At 64.3% G+C, this 14,951-nt stretch overlaps 1 protein-coding gene across 1 annotated transcript in view; it reads right to left on the minus strand.

Moving 5' to 3' along the window:
• Nucleotides 1-14,951, minus strand: part of MORN1 (MORN repeat containing 1) — a 52,631-nt gene that overhangs the window by 4,850 nt on the left and 32,830 nt on the right. Inside the window, exons 12-13 of the mRNA XM_032494971.1 lie at nt 8,346-8,494; nt 8,138-8,211 (exon numbers count right to left, since the gene is read on the minus strand). Of these exons, the coding sequence (XP_032350862.1) occupies nt 8,138-8,211; nt 8,346-8,494 (223 nt within the window). The remainder of the gene's footprint in view (nt 1-8,137; nt 8,212-8,345; nt 8,495-14,951) is intronic.

Here is a 14,951-nt window from a genome sequence, read left to right on the forward strand (position 1 = left end):
AAGCTCTGGAGGCGGTGAGCTGGGGTGGTCGGAGGCTCCCCACCACACGACACCTGACGTGCAGACTCTTGAGGCTGTGGTCCAGCTTTTGACTTGTTTCCTATGGAGGCAGGTGGGGTCTTTGCTCTGCATCTTGGCCGGAAGCAGAGGCTTTTGCTATACGTGTAGACCAGGCCGAGGCCTCGTGCGCAGAGCACCACCTCCCTCTCCGTGACCTGCCCCGAGGGTGGGGCTCCTTGGGCTCCTGCCTCCTCGCTCTGTGCCTGCTGCGTGGGGCTGTCCTTCCAGGGACCCCAGTGGCATCTTGACCTGACCATATGTCCCTGTGAAATGGGGCCTGTAGCGGGGCCCCCCTGAGGCCTGGGCCCCCTGCCTGCCCCATTGGGACACGTGGTCTAGCAGGGCCTCCTGCAAGGGTCCACGTGGTAACCCTGCTGGTAACCCAACGGTCCACCAGCTGTCCCTTCAGCACAAGTGGCCCTGGTGTGCCCTGTGACCCCAGGGCCACACCTTTCCTCTCCGGAGGCCCTGAGAGCATCCAGCCAGAGCTGCTGTGTCACAGGACTGCCCTGGAACGTCACAAAGTCCCCAAGAGCCCGCCCTGGGGACTTTGCTGAAATTGCCACCAGCACATCTGACCCTCAGCAGAACCGTCGCCAAGGCGATGCCCACTGCAGCCTGAGCGGGGCGTGGGGGCCGCAGCCATGCTGTTTGGCATGTGGCTTCTCAGTGCTTTTCCACGTGGCCTGGGTCTGGAGACCAAGTGGGCAGAGCTTAGAAAAGGGCCACATTTGGACAGGACATTTGCTGGGACATCTGAGCAGAGGCAGGCACTGGGGGAGCAGGCGTGGGACCCTGTGGCGAGGGGCACCGTGGGCGGTGAGAGAAAGGGTTCCTGCTCTGGAGCGACTGCTTCCCTAGTGAGACTAGTGTGTCCAGCAGACCATGCGACCCGGGCCTGTCCACCCACAGCCCCAGGGGGCAGGGGCCTGGAGACACAGGCTCCCAGCTCGGTCGGCCCTGGTCCTGACCCTCGTGGCCGTCAGTTTTCTAGTCTCTGAAGTGGACACGGGTACGGCCCGGGGTATGGATCTCCTGAGACCTGATCTGGGTGTGAGAGGGTGGGGACCCCTTCCCGAGGCCTGGTCAGGGGAGAGCCCTCAGGTGGCCTGGGGCGGGGGTGTGGCCATCTCCCCCGGCCACGTGGGCATCCTGCGTGGCCACCAGCACTAGTGGGAGCGGGGTAGCTGCGGAGTCAAGTACCTGTTAAGACCCGAACTGGGGAAAGCTGTCACCCTGAGGGTCTGTGGCCTGCAGAGAAGCCGACCCAGGCCCCCCTGACCTGCTGCTCACGTGGGGAGGAGCCCTGGGAGCCCACAAGGAAGTTCCAAAATTAACACAGTCATCTGGCTGGAGAATCATGGCAGGCCCTGATGTGGGGCCGACTGGAAACTGCCGTCTCCTCCCTAGGGCCCCCGAGGACCGGGAGCTCCAGGGCCCTGAGCCCTGGAGTGACAGCCGCAGGCACGGCCTGGCCCGCGCCTCCCCCAGGCAGCCCGGCCCTGGTGCCGCGGGCAGCAGCGGGCCGCCAGCCCCAGGCCCTGCTGGTCTCCGGAGGGAGGCGTGAAGGGGCGAGGGCCCTGCTCGGCTGGCCTCGGCCTCCTCGTCCATCCCGTCCTGTCTGCCGTGAGGGAGCGCACCCCAGCCCTGCGGCAGGCGGGAAGCACCCCCGCTGTGACACCTGCTCTGGTTTGCTGCTCCTGCTCTGACAAGACAGGGCTCACGCCTCCGTCTCCAAGAGTTTCTAAAGAAGTAAAGAATTTCCCTTTCTCTCGTTTCCCATAACACCCGCCCAGAGGAGCTTCCAGCTGAGGGACGGGGGGCAGAAGCTGAGCCTACCCTGTGTGGGGTCCCTGCCCGGGCGAGGGTGCCCAGAGGGCCGAGCTCAGGCAGCGGGGGCCCAGCCACTGGCCACATGCGGGCCCGGCTGTCCTGTCTCCTCAGGGCCCTCTGCTGTCCTGGATGCTCTCGCCTGAGATAACCACCCCCCTCCCCGGCTCAGGCTTCGCCAGGACGCTGCCCTGCCTGGAGCCGGGATGCTCTGCAGGAGACCTGCTCCTCGGAGAGTCCCCAGTGCTCTCCCTGGTGACAGGGTCACATGCCAGGAGGCTTTCTCAGCTGAGGGGCTGCACGTGCCAAAGCTGGAGGGCACTGTGGGTGTGGGGTGAGGGTGGGGGTAGGGGCACAGGGCACTGGAGGGGGGGCTGGGAGGCAGAGGGGCCCATGGACTTTACCCTGGTCCTCATGTAGGGATTCTTTGGGCCATTCGAGAATCAGTAGCATTTGCCTACAGCCCCGTGGGCTGAGCCCTGGCTAGGACACAGAGTGGAGGGAGAGGGTCCCAGAATTGGCCCTCAGAGGCAGCTGTGGTGCGGGGTAGGCTGGAGAGGCAGGCAGCCCTGGGCCTTTGCTCCATTGCAGGGGAGCCAGTTGCTGGGGTGAGCCTCCCCCGTGGGGTCTGCCCGCTGTGGCCCGAGCCCATGCTGTGCTCTCTGCTGGCCCTGCTTTGCTGCACAAACCAGGCTCTGGCTCCTCACCTGCCAGGCCTGCCGCTGGGGCCCAGCGCACCTGGTGGGGCTGGTGTCAAAGACAGGACCCCACTGACCCTGCTGACACCCACCCAGAGTGTCTCTGCGTCGGGCGGGACTGGCTGGGGTGGGCCCCCGGGTCCGCGTCCTGCCCCGAGAGCTGTCCTGGACCCTGAAGTGGACAGGGGGCGGCCGGCAGGTGGGGAGCCCGGGATGCAGGCTGGATGCTTGCTGGGGCAGCCTTTCAAAGCGGACAAAAGCCTGTGTCTTAGGTGCATGGAGGTCACCGCGCCCCTGCGAGAGGCAGGCATCAACTATCTGTTCAAGGAAGAGATTAATCAGCTCTGTCGGTCGACCTGATGACTGGTTAACGACGAATCACCGAGGTCCTAATTAAACCCACTTGCCCCGAGCGAGCAGGCGGGGGGGGGGGCTCTGGCTTGTCTCGGGCGAGGTCGAGGGCCGATCGCCACAGTCACAGGCAGGCCGCCGTCCTGCCACAACGCGTGCATTCAGGGTTTCTGGGGGACTGCACCGAGCCACGTGCCCCCCATCTCTCTGGAAGTCTCGTGTGTGGCGGCGGCGGTGGTGTGTGGGGGACGCTCGCGGCCACATCTGTGACATGGAGCCCGCCTCCTGCAGCTGACACCCTCCATCACTCAGGGTCTGACAGGGCTCTGTGTCATGTTGTGAAATTCCGTAATATGCCAGGAATGTCTCCGCAGGAATGCAGTGAGGCCTGCGGTGAAGACTGCGCTCTCCCGGGGAAGCCGCGCTGTGCGGGGCCGCCCTCCGACCTCCAGGTCCTGGGTCTGCACCGAGGGGCTGCCCCAGCCCCGGGCCGTTCGTCTCCCTGGCTTTGGGGGGACAGGCTCCCCTGACTGCAGTGAGGCGGCAGCTCAGGAATCAGACTTTGATACAGTGAAGAAGCCACAGATGTGGGGAAAACAGGGGGGCCAGGGCCCAGCCATTCCTGGGGAAGAGACGGTCAGCCGGGCCCCACCTCTTCTGCGACCCCCCAGGACCCGCCCCTCCCCTGTGGGCCACACGCGGGGCCCTTCCAGCCCAGCTCTGCGGGTGGGTGCAAACCCTGCCTTGCTCCGCCCACAGGGCAGGGGTCTGTGATGATGGGCCCCAGGACTTAGCTGAACCGGGGCCCCTTCCCCGGGTAGGCATGTGCCCCATCCCCGCAAGAGCAAGAGGTGAGGGTGTGTCTGCTGGAGGGGCCGGGACCTGGGGGCCGCTGGCAGGGCTCTGGGAAGGCTGAGACCCGCAGGCAGAGGGTGCCAGTCTGCCCCAGAGGGACCCCTTGCCTCTATTGAAGTCCCTATTTTAGGGACCTCAAAGGTAATTTTTCTTTGTCAAAGAAGATATTTCAGCATTAAGCCTGAACGTTGTCACAAAAGGCAAGTGGCTCCTCCTGAACACGCCCCCTCGTTAAGGGGAAAAAGACCCCCTCAGCTCCAAAGTCACAGGGTGGTGTGTCGCACTAACCTCTGGGGGATGGAGAGGCACCTTTTCAATCATTCCTGTTGTTGGAGCCCCCGGATGGTCACGGTCGGAGGAGCTAACAAGTGGCCAACGTGCAGTGTCCTGTGGTCACCAGGTGAGGATCCACAGGGGGCTCGGGGGCTGGAGGGCAGGGAGGTGGCTGCTGTGTGCAGGGCTACTCAGGCTGTGGGCACGGCCAAGGCTGCTCTGAGGGGCCCGGTGTGCCCTGGGCCCAGCCCCGCAGCTGGCCACCTGGGCGCCTTCTGCGGGGACAGAAGCTGAGGAGTGCTGGCCTGTCCCGGACTTTGCTCAGGTCGCCCCGTGGGATGGCAGCCACCTGAATCCAGCTGTTTCCCCATCCTGCCTGGGCCTTGGGGTCCAGCACTGAGAGGCCAAAACCTATATGCGAGCCCAGCGACTCCGTGGTTACTGCCAGGTGTCAGATGTCACTAGGCCACCATGTCCGAAGGCCTCACACTCAGGCTGCTGGGAACGGGGTTTCAGGGGAAACGGAAAGGTTTCCGGCATCACCTGCTGCCAGCCTGGCGACCAGACGTCAGGGCGAGGGCTCGGCTGTACCCTGCCAGGCACGCAGGCCACCGTTCCCGGGTGAGGAAGCCATCCACATACACTCCCATCTTGCTCCGAGGATAACTGTTACACCTTGGGAGCCTCGCCTGCAGCTGTGTCTGCCAGCTGGCCCGAGATTCAGAGCGAGTAGGGACGCGGTCACGGCTGTTTGTAATTAGCTCCTGTCAATACCTGCGTCTTTAGCGAGAAGGACCGGACGTCTGAGATGAGTGAAAACCCCTCTCGGGTGCAGGGCTGCGTTTGCTGGGAGGGAAGAGTGGGCGGGGAGGGCCTGGCCTCGGTGGCCCTGGGGGGTTTCGGCGGGGCCTCGGTGGGGTCTCCGCCAGCCTCAGGCTGTACCAGGAGTGACCACTGGTCTGTGCCTTCTGGGTGCCACGGGGTGAGACTGCAGGCAGCCCCCTTGCCGGCCCCGCCCAGCCTTTGCCTGTTGGCCACCTCCCTCTGGCCACCCCTCCCTCCAGGGAGCTCACTGTAGACCTGGGAGGCAGATGGATGTAGAATTACAGATGGAGACTGGGGCTCTGCCTAGCCTCGATGGACTATGGACGGAGCGGCCCTGCGGTCTCTGCGTTTGCCGAGGCAGCCTGGGGGCGGGGGAGCCAGCGGAAGACCCGACTGGCTCTGCACGCACCTAAGCGTCCAGGTCAAGCCCTGCAGGCCTGTCCCCCGCTGCAGAACCAGGGGCCCCAGTGACGGCGGACGGAGCACCCGGAAACCCAGCTGTCTGTGCGACGGTGCCATGGTAGCCCTTGGAAGGGGAAGGAGCTCAGAGCCCGCGAAGACCCACTGGCCACAGGGCGCCTCGTCCTTGTGCCCGTGCCCCACCCACTGGGTCCGTCATTCACAAACCAGAGTCCCAGCCCATGACCTGGCTGCCAGGTGGGGCCTCGCAGGGTGTCGGGGGAGCTGTCCCTGGGCCCCATTCACCCGGGGGCCAGTTCTGTGCAAACACCCTGCCCCCCCCGAGGGGGTGCGGACCCAGCGGGAACCATCTACCTGGCTTCTCGCAGATTCTTAATGCAAACCTGACGCAGCCTCTGAAGGCCCAGGTGCTTCCCATCTGGCGGAGGCGGCCTGGTTGCTGGGAGGGGCAGTTTTTTGAGGAATCCAGAAAGTGGGCTTTCTGGGTCAGGAGCCAGGTTTGGACACTGGCACAGGGTGCCGGTGTCCAGACAAGTGTAAGGAGGTGGCAGGGTGGTGGTGGGGGACATCAGGGTGGCCACACCCCACGTTCCTGGCCAGAGGCCCCGGGGCTCTTTCCCTGGGTGGGGGCAGAGGACCACACCCACACGCAGAGGGGCAAGGGGACTCGGGCAGAGCTGGGGCCCTGGAAGAAGTACGAGGCCAGTGCCCCGAGGGCAGTGCTGGACGGCAGGGACGGTGCAGGGTCTGAGGGTGGTTAAGGACCCGGGGCCCAGGAGGTGGGCTCGGGGAAGGCCACGTGGCCAGGCCAGGGCTTCCATGTCTATGCGTGGACGTGTGTTTAATCAGGGCAGCTCCAGGCCCCATGGGGGCCTCTCCATCCGGGGCCCTGCCCCTCCCCAAGTGGGCCCCCGGGTCAGTGGAGGGGGGATGGCCGTGAGCTGCGGGAGAGTTCACGGTTAAAAATATCTCCCGCGTTTCTATATTCGGACAAGGAGCTCCGCTTCACTGAGATGGGCTCCCTGGGGAGAACGGGCCGGGCCTCCCCAGGCCGGGCCTCCCCCAGGCCGGGCCCGTGGCCTCCGCCCGGGACTCCCAGCTTGCAGGGAACACAGATGTGGCACGGGGCAGTCGCACAGCGTACACAGGCCTCCCTGGGCTGGTACCCCCAGCGGAGGACTAGAAACCCCTCAGCGGAGCTGGCAGGCTGGGCCCTGTCTCGTTGGAGGAATCGGACAGCCAGAGCCTTCTTTTTGCTGAAATCAAGACACTTCAGCATCGACCTCAGCTGCCAAGTCACCACAGCCCCAGGATCTGGCGCGGGGCCTGCGCACGCTTACGTGCATTACCCTTGGGGTGCTTTGGCTCTTGCCTCTCACGCGCGTCCCCGAGACCCACACGCTGGGCAGACGTGGGAACCCTGCGCTGTGCCGGACCTTGCCTGTTTCTCTTCTTTTCTTTTTTTCAGTCTGTGCTCCTCCACTCACCGTGCAAAGCGAGCTTCCTATTTAGTTCACAAACCGCGACTCAACACGACGACACCTTCCACTGGAAGCGGCTCCTCCCGGGTCCGCCTTGAGAGTGGGGAGCCCTGCCAGCCCGCCCCACCCCCGATGGCGCCCCCGGGGCCGCTGCAGCCGCTCAAGCCGGGTGCGGGCCCTCTTCCCGTGTGCCCCGCGCTTCTTGTTTTCCTAGGGCTCTGATGCTGGGTCTGGCCCGCAGGCCTCTGCTTCTCTGTGGGCTAGTCCCCCCTGTGCCCCGAGAGGCGCCCACAGCACGCTGACCTCAGCTCCCGTGGACCCAGGAGCCTCACGCCTGGGTCGGAGGCTGGGCCTCGGTGGCAGGTGGGTGTCTTGGAAGGCCTGGCCCCTCCCTGGCCCCCGAGGCTCCTCCCTGCCACCAGAGGGGCCGTGCTTTCCCGTCCCATCCGCCCAGGGACTGGGTGCCCTCGGGGGGAGCAGTGATTTTGCTCAGGGTCTGTGGCCGAGTTGCCAGCACCTCCTGCCTCCAGCCCAGCCCTGCTCTGCCGCACCTCACAGTTCTACCCGCAAAGGAGACCCCAGGTGGCGGGGGCACTGGCGGCTCCGGGAGGGGTGAGGTCATGCTCATGGCGCCAAGGTGCTTGGGGTCTGGGTGGGAGGTGAGGGTCAGTCCTGCCTGAGCCCCGGGGCTGCGTGGCTTGAAGGTGCTCCCAGGAAAGCTTCCCCCAAATCCAGCCTTCCTCCGCAGGGTCGAGGCTGGAGGAGTGTGGCGTCCCCTGGCCTCCCTGTAGGACCACACAGCCCTGTCCACTGTGTCAGGCAGAGACCCAAACTCAGCTGGGAAGAGCGGAGAGGGATGCTTGGAGACGAAGTGCCAGCCACAGTGCCCGCCCTCCTGCCCGAGGGGCCTGGTGCCCGCCCGGTGGGTCCTCCCAGCCCCTGTCCACACACCCAGTGTCCTGCAGGCCCCAAGAGCGTTGAACAAGGCCCCTGTGGCCACTCTGCTCCACGCCTGTTGGGCCTGGCTGAGCGAGTCTCCATGGGACAGCGTGGGACACAGGTGGGGCTCCGCTCGGCGGCCCCCTCCCATCAAGGCCCTCGGTGCAGGGACATCCTCAACCCGGCCACCACTCCCTGCTCCCCAGGCCATGGAAGCATGCGGACTCCGGGGCAGGCTGAAGCCTTGCCCTCCACGTCCGTGCCTTTCCACGTGGGGAGAAACCGGCCAGGTGGGTGGGGAAGGCCCCCCTGAATGTGCACACCTGGGAGGCCCCACCTGTGGCGCAGCTGATGGGGCGGCCAGACCAAGCCCCCAGGTGCCCTGAGTGGGTCGACCTCTCTTACCTGCTGCCTTCTGGCGAGTCCTGCGCTGTGGGCGTCATGTTCCTGGGGCCCAGCCCTCCGGGCCGGCTGCTTGCCTTTTAGGAGGGGTGGGCGAGGGGCGGGGAGAAATTAGAGGCTCCCCACGGTGCACCCCTCCCGGCACCCCCCATGCACTGGCCTCAGTGTCGGGCAGTGCAGCTGAGCCCTGTCGGGGGTCTCCCGCCCCTACCTCGTGGAGGCTGTCCAGGAACAGGATGGGGTGGTGCTCAGGCGGAGGGGCGCCGAGGCAGACGTCCGAGAACTGGGCATAGCCTCGCTCCACACGCTGACAGTCCTTGGGACAGGGGGTCTCGTGTCTCCTGGCTGAGGAGTGAGCGGCTTTCAGAAAAGGGAAGAAAGGAAGGCCCTCTAAGTGTCACGAAGCAAAGGCCAGGAAGCAGCTTTCACGTGGCCTCTCAAGTGAGACTTGCATGGACGGCCACGTGGACCCCGGGGGGGCTGGGGTCCTGGCCCTGCTGCCCAGAGTGCTGGCCACAAGGCCACCTCCAGGGGAGAGGCCAGGCAGGGGCAAGGCCGGGCCTGGTGTAGACAGCAGCTCTGTAGCCAGTGTCCTTTGGGGTCCACAGCCCCTTGACCCCTTTGTCTGGGGTCCACCATCAGGCCTGGCAGGCGATGCCCTGGGGCAGGGGGGTCTCCTGAGGGCTGAGGCCCTGGGTGTCTTGGCCAGGCCTGGACAGGCCCCAGGAGAGAGGCCTTGAGCTCAGCCAGGCAGAGCCCAGCGCCCTCTCTAAGCAGTGTGACCGGAGGACTTTCCCATGGCCCGGGTGATGTCAGGCCACATCTGTGCGAGCACAGAGCTCAGGAGAGCCTGCAGCCGTCAGTAGGCCTCACAAGGCAAGACCCTGACAGTCTCCAGCGCCACAGAATGTCAGAGGAGTGGGCTCAGCCTTCTGCCTCTGCAGCGGGCACCCCCACCGGGACCCCTGCCCATCCTGGCCTCCCCGTCTCAAGGTGTGAGGATGACAGGAGCGTTCCTTCCTGCAGGCATGTCCCCAGGCTCCTTCCGCTACCCCCAGGCAGCCTCAGCTGCCCTCCTTCATCTCTTATGCACAGGAGGCGGCAGCTGAGCCGGGGCGGGGCTGGGTTGTGGCGCTGGTGCAGGACCACCCAGACCGACGCAAACATGTGCCCCTCAGGCCCGCTCTCCTATGGAGGCTGGACATCCAGGCTCTCCTGACCAGCCTGTGTCCCCAGGGTCCCTGCCTAGCCCACATACACCAGTAGGGCACACACGTTAGCAAAAGCTGGCTTCGGGGAGGTGGCTGGACACTCCTGCCGGCAAAGTCCCCCTTGGAGGGTAGGGGCTCGGGGTCAGTGGAGGGGGGTCTGTCATTCGTGCTCTGGATGGGGCCCTGGGGCCTCAGCCACTAACAGCCCTTCCCCAGGGCCCACCTTCTGCAGGGAGAGGCGGCTATGGGCCCCAGAAGTATTTCCAAATTGCAGGCGGGGAATTATTTCTCTCGGAGGTGTCTTAATCTCATCATTATGACACATTATACAGAGGAAAGTCTTTCTGTCCGCAAGGACGTTCTCCAGCTAACGTCCTCCTGCCCATTAGCTTCTGCTGCCCTCCCACTATTTACGTCCTGGGCAACAGCGGGGAACCGCGCTGCTGACGGCACAATTTCCATTTTTTCATGCACCGCCGGTTTCCACGCGGGTTCCAGAGGAGCTAGCTTGGCCTGCCTCTTTTATCGACACCGCTGGACAATAAAGACCCCCGTGCTGTGTCCTAACAGCCCTCTGAAAAGGTGACCACGCTGGCCCGGACCCCAGCCGGAGCTAGAACTTGCTAAGGCCTCTGGTTCCTGCTGGAGCAGCAGCTCCAGACCTGGGATCAAAAAACGCCCTCTGGGGGCTGGGAACCGGGTGGGGACATGGAAACGCATCTGGCGTGCAGATCAGCGCACATCCAAGCCATGTCCGCCGGGCTCAGGGCGGGGCTGTTGAAGCAGCCAGTCCTCCTGACCGTCATGGGTGCCGAGCACTCAGGGGAGGCTCTCAGGGAAACTCGTGGCGCCTCCTTGGAGCACAGGTGTGAGTGAGGGGGACCAAGGCTCAGACGGTGCAGTGGGAGCCTCGGGCGCTCCTGGGAGCACATGCAGCGCTGAAATCAAACTGATGGAGTTGGCGGGGAGAGGACTTAGGGAACCCGATGGTGGCTCAGGTGCGCCTGCAGCTCCCAGCCGGGAGGGCGGACCCTGGGACGCACCATTCCCAGCCCAAGGGCAGAGGCAGCGGCGGCTCCAGGACTCTGTTGCAAGGGAGAGAACCCAGCACAGACTGGCTTAAACCCCAAAGGCAGCTGTGTCTGCAGCCCCAGGCACATTTGGCCCTTAGCCTGGGTCTGGGAGTTGGGGCGCGCATCTGACCCCATGGGACTGCCCTACGTGGAGGGGAGGGGGGTGGGCAACAGGGCAGCCTTTGGAGTCAGGACGACCTGGACACGGGGTTGGAGGTGGGCCTTACTGACCACGGGCGCCCATCTCCACAGACGCGTGCTGCCCACACTGCGCTGGGCTGCTGACCGCCTCCTGCCATTTCCACCAGCCTCACGTGCTTACTTCTCAGAGGGAACCCCCAAATCTGCCTGGCACCCACCCAGGCCCTTGAGCCAGAAGCGGGGGGAGGGGCAGCCCCATTGGTCCCCGCGCTTCCTCTGGTCTCGGCAGCAGCACCAACTCTGTCTCAAATGCATCCGGATCCACCGTGCCCACCACGTCCCCCGCGGGCCCCAGCACTTCCCCCTACGCCGGCACTGCCTTCTGGGACTCCTGGGTCCTCCCTCGCCCTCAGATCTGTTTCCCAATATCCCCCACGGAGCCAGGCCGCTGCCCCCACTGTCCCCAGAACACAGTCCAGCCTGGCCAGGTCAGCCCCCTCTGGCCACGCACGCTGCCCTGCTCCTTGGTCACGCTCCCTACTGCCTCCTTCGCCTCTTCTGTCTCGGCTGGGTGGTGGCTTCCTGGCTCGTCCAGTTGGACAGCCAGCTTCTATTTGCTCTGCATGTGTGACGTCCAGACAGGCCGGCCCGCCATCCCTGGCCACCCCATCCTCAGGTGGCCTGTGTGTGGACTGCCGGGTGGAACGTTTGTGGGCTGGGCGCCGTCCAGGCCTGGCTGGAGACAGGCTGGGGAGGCAGCACGGCGGCCTGGGGGCGCTTGACGAGGCCGCAAGCCTCGTGGGGATCTGGGGGTTCCGGATCAAGACGTGGCGCTCAGCAGGCCCGGGAGAGGCCTGTCAGGTTTCTGCCTCCCACTGAGAACAGCGGCTCTTTAGTCTGCCATGGGGGCTCCGTCCATTCGTGCTGCATCGCGCAGGGCGCTGGCACGGTCAGTACAGGCTTCTCCGCATTTGTGGAGGTTCCAGGCCCCCCATGACCACGGCCCAGCATCCCCCGCCCCCGACGTCAGGGGCTTGCTTGGGCCCCACCCTGCAGTACACCCACCCTGCTCCGGTGTCAGCGGCCATAGACAACCTCTCTCCCTCTGTCCCCACTGGCCGCCCTCCCTGGCCCCTCTGCTGGACATCCAATGCCTGTCCTGGGCACACCTGGCCCTTTCTCTCCTATCCCGCCCCCTCCTTGGGTGGGCACCTCACTCACCGTGGACGTCAGCACTGTGTTTACCCAGAGGAGCCCCCGCCTCCAGCGCCCTGCAGACACTCCCACACCATGGGGCCCTGGGTCCCCCAGGCCTGTTGCCGCCCCTCCTGCAGCTCAGTCCCCTCTTGGTGAGGAGCATGGGCGATGGTACTGGTCTCCCGAGCCCTCTCGGTCCCTGTCCTTATGGGCGATGCCATGGTCACCATGTGGGGGTCCAGGCCACTGCCCAGCCTCTCCGCCTAGCTTGGCTCTCTGGTCCGCTCCTCACACGCCATCTAGCACACAGATTCACACTCAGGCGCAGTCCGTGCTGGCTGCAAACTCCTGTTGGCCTCCTCTCGCATCCCTGGCTGCCACCGGCCTCAGCCTCCTGGACGCCGGGCCCTCCAGCCTCTGCTCACGCAGCTGAACTGCGAGGCTGCTGTGGTGCAACGGCCCCTCGTCGGCCCCTGCCTTACCCTGTCCGCCCCGCTGCAGACCTGGTCCCCAGGGGCCCAACCGCACTGGAGGACCCCCGACGTCCGAGAACAGACTCAGCCACAGAGACACCGCTGGGCACTCAGGGAGGCCCCGGCACTGCCACGGCAGAGCCCCCCCCCCCCCAGGAACGGGACAGCCGTCCTCCCGCTGGGGCTTCCTCAGGCCGAGTGGCCACTTCCAAGCGCACCGGATCCTGGCGGAGTGCACCAGCTCTGCGTCTGGGCTGCGGGGGCCTGAGGGGGTGCCCCCAAGGGCCAGAAATGTCCCATGTCTCCTCGTGTGCCCAAGGGGACAGTGTTCTCGGGTGATCATCTTGCCTTGGCCTCCGGGGCCCCTGGAGCTGCTCCTGGCCTGTTTCTGGGGTCCCCCAGCCAGAGCGGCCCACCGGGAGGCCCCTGTGAGCCGACGCTTGTCCTCCGCTCCCGCGAGTGACTTCTGAAGCCTTTATGTCGATTTTAATTACAGCAATTACAGCTTTATCAGCAAGATAAAGGTCACTATGCTGCCTCCAGAGAGAGGAGGCCGAGCCGGCCAGGGAGATCGGGCAGCCTGACCTCTCTGGGAGGGAAAAGCCAATTAATTATCTTTTTATAGCCGATTCAATTAGACTCCGTAATCACCTGTGTAGGGCATTGAGGCCAAGGCGGAGAGACCTTGCTGTGAATAAGGCCGGCGCAGGCCCCGCAGCTACCGTAAGTGGCCGCTGTGGGCCCGGGGCCTCGCCGGCTCTAGGCCCAGTTGTTTCCTCCAGTTGCCAGAATCAAAACCCTGAAACGTTATCAGCCCTGAGGTGAGAGCCCGTCCCGTTTGTGGGTGACCAGACACCCGGCAGACGCAATTAGCAAGGAGCTGTTTGGTTAGAAAGATGTGGGGGGACACAGGCACCTGGGCGGTCAGTGAAGCAGAGTGGTCCATGCTGGGAGACGCGTGGGGCCGTGGGCCCCCTGATGGGGTGCAGCATGAGGGCCGTGCGAGGCCAGGTGGGCACCCTCGGGCCCCTTCTTGAGCTGTCCAGGCCACCAGGCCAGGGCTCCGTCTGGGCTGCATGCCAGCCCCTCCCTCCATCTGCCCAGTGGGCAGACATCCTCACGGTGGCCTGGGGTCTACCCTGGAGGGTCTGCAGGCAGGAGAGAGTGTGGGGGCATCTGTACCCTGGCTCCCTCCCCACCAGGCCACACAGGATGGGCCTGCTGTCCCAAGGACCCCTCACCCATCCCAGTCCTGTCCCACTGACAGGAGTCGGGAGTTAAGTCCGGTGCCTGCAGCCCATCTGGTACCAGGAGATGGTCCAGGCCAAGAGGAGGGAGAAAGTCTGCAGCTCCCTGTCGTCTGAGGCAGCATCTGCCTCAGCAAAACCCTGCAGGTGGCTCCTAGCAGGGATGGGAGTAGATGGGCCACTGTCCCCGAGGCATGACAGGACATCTACCCAGGGTCCTGCCTCCTGACCCCACCTGGTGCCCTCCAGACAACGCAACCTAAGATTGGGCCGTGAGCGTCCTTTGCCAGGTTGGGGTTGTTTCTGTACAGAAACACAAAGTCAGGCTCATTTGCCGAGAAAGCAGGAAGCGAGTGCTGATTTTCCCACCCGATGGACACCCAGGTCTCCCTGCCTGGCACCTCATGCCCCGCGGCTCAGCTGCCTCTCGCCCTCAGGGGCCCAGTCCCCATCCCCCTTTCATCCAGGCCTCTGAGCAGGCGTCTCCCCCAACCTTAGCCAGACTCAGGGGCCTCTTTCATCTCCTCCTGGCTCTTCTCCACCTCCAAGGGCCCACGTCTGCCTGGGCCTCTCTCCAGCATCCCTGCTGCTCACCACCACCAGCTCCTCCAACCCCAAACACACTCTGCTTGGGCCTCCTTCCGAGCCTCCTTTGGCTGATGCTCTGAGGATTGAAGCCCGCTCCTCCTGTACAGCCCCTCCTGACTCCTATGACCTCAGTCCTTGGATGTCCTTATGACCATGTCTGCCTGCTGCATCGCCCTCACCACCCTCACTGACCCCAGCATACCTGTCATCATCATGACCATCATAGCCATGATCACCACCATCATCGTCATCACCACCACCACTATCACCATCATCACCACCATCACCATCACCACCACCACCATCACCATCACACCACCACCACAATCACCATCATCACCACCATCACCACCACCATTACCATCACCATCACCATCATCACTATCATCACCATCATTACCATCATCACCACCATCACCACCACCACCATTACCATCACCATCATCACCACCATCACCATCATTACCATCATCATCACCACCATCACCACCACCATCACCACTATCACCACCATTACCATTACCATCATCATCACCACCATCACCGCCACAATCATCACCATTGGTATCATCACCATCACCACCACCATCATCACCACCATCACTATTATCACCACCATCACCCTCGGTATCATTATCACCACCACCACCATCATACCATCACCATCATCATCTCCACCATCATCACTGAAGTCACCACCAGAACTGTTCTCACCTCCACAGAATGGTCACTCTGCACTCTCCAGGGGCCGGATCCTTTGCTAAGCTCTTCCCATGCGGTCTACACACACCTGACCCTCACCTCAGCCTAGAGGAGGAGCTGTTGTCTCCCTATTTACAGAGGAGGAAACTGAAAACGGCCAGCTTTAGCCAAGGGGCTGTGCTGCT

The sequence above is a fragment of the Camelus ferus genome, chromosome 13, assembly GCF_009834535.1.
Source record: "Camelus ferus isolate YT-003-E chromosome 13, BCGSAC_Cfer_1.0, whole genome shotgun sequence".
Taxonomy (NCBI): Eukaryota; Metazoa; Chordata; class Mammalia; order Artiodactyla; family Camelidae; genus Camelus; species Camelus ferus.